The sequence below is a fragment of the Odontomachus brunneus genome, unplaced genomic scaffold (assembly GCF_010583005.1).
Source record: "Odontomachus brunneus isolate Ranch 3 - 2012 unplaced genomic scaffold, Obru_v1 Obru_scaffold_116, whole genome shotgun sequence".
In the NCBI taxonomy this organism is placed as follows: domain Eukaryota; kingdom Metazoa; phylum Arthropoda; class Insecta; order Hymenoptera; family Formicidae; genus Odontomachus; species Odontomachus brunneus.
In genome coordinates, this window is record NW_022639566.1 from 779,078 (window position 1) to 784,809 (window position 5,732).

General features: G+C 30.3%; 3 protein-coding genes across 3 annotated transcripts in view; 2 read left to right on the forward strand and 1 right to left on the reverse strand.

Moving 5' to 3' along the window:
* Positions 1–4,217, forward strand: part of LOC116849432 (origin recognition complex subunit 1) — an 11,309-nt gene extending 7,092 nt beyond the window's left edge. Inside the window, exons 5-6 of the mRNA XM_032826572.1 lie at positions 3,501–3,784; positions 3,866–4,217. Of these exons, the coding sequence (XP_032682463.1) occupies positions 3,501–3,784; positions 3,866–4,014 (433 nt within the window). The 3' untranslated portion in view covers positions 4,015–4,217. The remainder of the gene's footprint in view (positions 1–3,500; positions 3,785–3,865) is intronic.
* Positions 591–4,647, reverse strand: LOC116849433 (histone-lysine N-methyltransferase SETMAR-like). The gene is made up of 2 exons (XM_032826573.1): positions 4,630–4,647; positions 591–1,662 (listed from the first exon to the last, which is right to left on the reverse strand). Exon 2 carries the CDS (start codon positions 1,656–1,658, stop codon positions 609–611), a length of 1,050 nt encoding a protein of 349 aa, XP_032682464.1. The 5' UTR covers positions 1,659–1,662; positions 4,630–4,647; the 3' UTR covers positions 591–608.
* Positions 4,648–4,899: 252 nt separating this feature from the next.
* On the forward strand, positions 4,900–5,690 carry LOC116849435. Its single transcript, XM_032826575.1, has 2 exons — positions 4,900–5,170; positions 5,250–5,690. Exons 1-2 carry the CDS (start codon positions 4,930–4,932, stop codon positions 5,591–5,593), a joined length of 585 nt encoding a protein of 194 aa, XP_032682466.1. The 5' UTR covers positions 4,900–4,929; the 3' UTR covers positions 5,594–5,690.
* Positions 5,691–5,732: the final 42 nt, after the last annotated feature.

Consider the following 5,732-nt stretch of genomic DNA (forward strand, 5'->3'; position numbering starts at 1 on the left):
ATTATTATTATTATTTATTATTATTTTTTATTATTATTTTTTGGAGAATTTATATTTCATTATTTTACTTATATTTTTATTGTCACGTATTTTTTGTTCAATTTTTGTCGATTATTTGATGCATGTGATGAAGAATCATTCACATTTAATACATATAGTAACCATAAAGAAAAGACTGATTTTTTATGTTGATGTAATTAACATTATTTACAAAATGTTAAAAATACTATTTTTCCTTTATATGTATGTTATACAAAAATATAAAATAAACATAATGAACACTAATTATAATTTGATTTTTTAATAAATTGTTTTAACTAATTGTAATTCTTCAAATTTGTTATCCATATAAAAAGTATTATATACGATTATATATGATTATACAAAATTATTCATTATATATGAACATATATGATTATATGTAATTATATGTACAATCCCAGGCAGCAAGTTGTCGTTATTTTGACGTCAATATATCGTTATTATTTGTCAGTAACGTCATTTGTTCTTTAAGGACGTGTATTTAACATCATGTTTTAAGATAACACATCGGTCAATAAGTCCCCGGTCTAGCAAAGAAAACACAAGAGTTACATCAAAATTCGAATTTATTCATCAATATAGTTTCCTTCTAAGGCAATACAATCAGTCCAACGCCTTTCCAAACGTTCGATGCCGGTTTTGTAGAACGATTTTGGCTGACCCTCAAAATACGCATCAGTTTCGGCGATGACCTCCTCATCCGATCGAAATTTTTTCCCGGCGAGCATTTTTTTGAGCTCAGCGAATAGGAAATAGTCGCTGGGGGCCAAATCTGGCGAATACGGTGGGTGCGGGAGCAGCTCGAAGCCCAACTCGTTCAATTTAACCATCGTTGCCATCGACTTGTGACACGGTGCATTGTCCTGGTGAAAAATGGGTTTTTTCTTCTTCATTTGAGGTCGTTTTGCGACGATTTCGGCCTTCAAACGCGTCAGTAGTGCCATGTAATATTCGCTATTGATGCGCCCACCCTTTTCGAGGTAGTCAACGAAAAGAATACCATGGGCATCCCAAAATACAGATGCCATAACCTTGCCGGCCGACGTTTGAGTTTTTGGTCGCTTTGGGCGGCTTTCACCGGCTGCAGTCCACTCAGCTGACTGCCGATTCGACTCGGGTGTGAAGTGGTGAATCCATGTTTCATCCATGGTCACATACCGACGCAAAAAATCTTTCCGATCCTTCTGAAACATGGCCAAACAGCTCTCGGAATCATCGACGCGTTGTTGTTTTTGGTCCACAGTGAGCAAACGCGGCACCCACTTCGAACATAGCTTCCGCATCGACAAATGGTCGTGTAAAATGGTGAAAACACTTCCCTTGGATATCTTTACGATGTCAGCAATATCATCCAGCTTCAACTTACGGTCGGACAAAACCAATTTATGGACCTGCTTGATTTTTTCGGGAACAACTGCCTCATTTGGGCGACCAGAGCGGTGTGCATCGTCGGTGTCCGTACGGCCGCGTTTAAAATCAGCATACCAGTCGATGATTGTTGATTTGCCTGGGGCAGAGGTGCCATAATGTTTGTCCAACCACTGTTTTGCTTCAACGGTATTTTTTCCCATCAAAAAGCAGTGTTTAATGAGCACACGAAATTCTTTTTTTTCCATTGTTCTGAAAATAACAAAAGTAGCGTCACTAAAGCTTCACTAACTCACACAATAATGATCCTAATGACATAAACATTTCACAGTATGCCTAAAAGGGTCTGTTCTTTCGAACCAAGCTGCACTTTTTGTGTTAGAGGCGCTCTCTATATGTCAGACCGGGGACTTATTGACCGATGTGTTATCAAAATGATATTATGGTAACGTTTAATTTATCATATTATAGACGAATTTCTTTTTCGAATAAAAAGATAAGTTTGTTATTCTTACAGATATATATTTATATAATAATAACGTTGCAACATTGCATATTGTAGAGACATTGCAGTGATATTAATTTAAAATATTACTTTAGCAATATTATAGCAATATTTAAAAAATATTACGAATATAATACAATATTTTTACTTATTTACTAGTTATTTCTGTTACCCAATAACCAAACAATATTTAAAAAATATTTTAAAAACACTTAAAAAGATATTTTTAAAACGTCAAAAATAATGAGATAAGTTCTGCTTTTTCATTAAAATAACGTTTTTTAACGTTTGGAAGAATGTTTTGTTTTTTAATATTTAATAAACATGTATTTTAACATTTAAAAACTTTTTTTAAATGTTAACATTTAATATTTAAAAAATGTTAAAATAAACGTTCATTAAATATTAAAAGTAACATTTTTCCAAACGTTAAAAAATTAAAAAACGTTAAAAAATTTCTGTTTAATGAAAAAAAGAGAACTTATCCCATTATTTTTAACTTCTTAAAAATGTTTCTTCATTAAAAATTTTTTTGAAATTGTAATGTTTTATAATGTCAACAACTAGGTAAACATATTTTACATAAATATTTTATGCAAGTATTTCTAACTTTATTTTTATGAAATATTAGAAATATAGTTTATTTTTGTGGTACTAAATAATATTATAAGAAAATTATAATTAGTGCTTCGGTTGCATATGGGGATAATAAAATATACTTAGTATCAGTTGAGGAAATAGCGCAGAAGCTAAGGTGATAGACGAGGAATCTGGAGGTGTATAAGGTCTCGAGTTCACGTCCGACCAGTACTGAATAAATTTTCAGGTGCGAAAGTAGTGAGAAATCAAAACAGCTAAATTATGTTTAAAATCAACATAAGCTGACTAGTTGCAAGCGTTCTGCAAAATATATTTTTTTAAACCAGTGTCATATGTCATTGTTATTTTATATAAAAAATGATGTCATTAAGTCATACATATCACGTCATTGGTCTGTAACTTAGGACTGTCAAAAAGACGTCATTATTTGGTTAACTTGAAGGATAAATGACATAACATATGACGTAAAATTCATGTCATTATCATGGCTGTCTGCTACCTGGGACCTCATCATATATGTTTATATATAATTATATATGATCATATAGAGACAAAATTCATATATAATTGGATTATATGCAATTATACATAATATATAATTATATATAATCTTTTTTTCCCGGGTAATGCATCAAATGAAATTCGTATAAATAATGTATTGTATTGTATATACGATTTTTTAATTCGCCGGTGAAATACGTGTATTCAAGCTCAAAGAACACATTTTGAACATTTATAAAACTGAAATGTAAATAAATGATGCATCTTCTACTTTATTTTGATATCTCTAAAGTCACTTCCTATTTTACTATGATGACAGCAAAATTTGACAATTCCTGTAAGTATGTAAGTATTGATATATAAGATATATTTTCATTTTTTATTTAGAATGACCTTTCTGATAATCTGTCAAAGTTTATTATATTCGTTTTGAATTACCTTATATACTCGTATCGTATGTTTATATATATTATGTATATATTAGTAAGGTGTCCGCTGTATCGGGAGACGCTCGCCGTGCTTTGGACATATGTCGTCGAGCAGCAGAAATTACTGAAATACGTGAGGGATCTACAGTGAGTATGGAGGATGTAAATCAAGCTTTGTCAGAAATGATGGCAAACCCAAAAATTCGAGCTATAAAACATTGCTCAAAAATGGAGCAAGTATTTTTACAAGCTGTATGCGCAGAGGTCACACGAACCGGTGTCGAAGAAGTTTGTTTCAAGAACGTCTACAAACAATTTGAATCTCTATGTTGTTTTGATGGTTTGTATAATAATTATACGAGTATAATAATACGAGTATAATATGAAAATAGCTTGTTTTATCTCATAATTCTTTTTGTAGGTTTCCAAACACCTAATGTCACCGAGACTCTTGGTATATGCGACAGATTAGGTAGTAGCAGATTGTTAATATGCGAAGATACGTCAAATGATATATATCAAAGAATGCTCTTAAATGTGTCAAAGGATGATATACATTACGCGTTATAGTAAAGTTTTGATTAACGATATATACAATACCAAGGCCTAGATAAATGTTTCTAATTTAACTACCTAAAATATGAATGTACGTGTGTGTGGTTTTAATAATTATAACGATAATATATTATACAAGTTTCATAAATTCTGATTGCATTATTTTGTTTACAATTTTATAATGATAAAATACAATAAAGTACAAATTTTTATAGTAACATGCGACTTGTTATATAAGTTTAAATATTTCATTAATGTACAGTATGTTTAACATAATTCGTACATTTGCTCATTTACAAGTAGAATAAAAATAAACGCAAAGTTCTCTACATTGATATATTTTTCTTATTTGCAATCAACCACATGAATTTTTAAGTTATTAATTAAAGAAAATTAATTAATGATCGCGGATTCGATACGATACAGGATATGACAATACGATATTCTATTGTACTTCGATCAAACAGAATAAAAATGTTCGTTACCATTTTATAAATAACCACTTAGATTTTTTAATTATTAATTAAAAAAAATTAGGGAGTGATCGCGCACGATCGTTCTCTATTTTTCTTTAATTTGTAACTTTCGTGTTCAGTTTGACGAGTTTTATCTGCACACAAATAGACGTACGAGTTATATCAGATATGCTGTATGTTGTCTTATTAGAATTTCTAACAAGCGAATGTGCCAGGAAATATATCTATGGAGCTGAAATCTATAGCGCGATGAGCCAATCTATAATTGGAAAAATTACACAACTCAAGTTCATAGATTAAACCTTTCCTCGTTCGTTCATAAATAGTCTACTTAAGTAACAGACTATATTCTGTATCTTATGCTCATTCGAGTAATGTATGTATGCTTTATCTTATAAATTGTATCAAACTTAAATCAAGTGATTATTTGTGATCTATTAAAAAATTTTGAAAGATGAGTGATAACAATATCGACGAAAATATTATTTCATTATATAATACTCAAAAATGGGAAGAGATTGCTGCTTTATCTTCCACAACTGATGATTTTAGAACTTGCAAATTATCATGGGTACTGCCTGACATAAGTGATTTGTATTGGATAAATGAAATTGTACAAAAGTATAAACTATCAAGAATTGCAAGTATTGGATGTGGTTGCGGATTATTGGAGTGGTTATTACAAAAATATTCAGGTAAATGTTTAAAACAAATAATGTGTATAGTGAGTAAAAATAAACATTGTTATACTTCTAATTGGATTATATTTTTAAGGTTTAGATATTTTGGGCATAGAATTGGATAGTTCCTGGTGGAATAGCAAGTATTCTCCCCCACGATTCTTGAAAAATATTATCTTCGTTGAAAATAAATCAATAAATTTTCAAGTGCCAAAGAAATATGCTATGTTATTTTGCTATTTTAATAACAGTGCAGCATTCCATGATTATATGAAAAATTACAAAGGCAATTTAGTTCTAGTTATTGGACCTGAAGGAAATAATTGCATAACTGATCCATTACCATTTGATACAAAATTTGAGAAATATAATTGGAAGTTAATAAATGAGAGGAAATTTATGTATTCCAATAATTACATTACTGCATACAGTAAATAATATATATGACATATTCTAAATAACAAATCTAGAATAATATATCATTTTATGTAATTGAAAAATGTTTTTTAAGTAAACCCTAAATTTATTCTCTCTCTCTCTCTCTCTCTCTCTCTCTCTCTCTCTCTCTCTCTCTCTC

What these genes read in the sequence shown, in the direction of transcription:
- LOC116849435 (XM_032826575.1), top strand. Translation starts at nt 4,930, where the DNA reads ATGAGTGATAACAATATCGACGAAAATATTATTTCATTATATAATACT. An exon ending in GTTATTACAAAAATATTCAG is followed by an intron (nt 5,171 to 5,249) that starts GTAAATGTTTAA and finishes TATATTTTTAAG; the next exon opens with GTTTAGATATTTTGGGCATA.
- LOC116849433 (XM_032826573.1), bottom strand. Translation starts at nt 1,658, where the DNA reads ATGGAAAAAAAAGAATTTCGTGTGCTCATTAAACACTGCTTTTTGATG.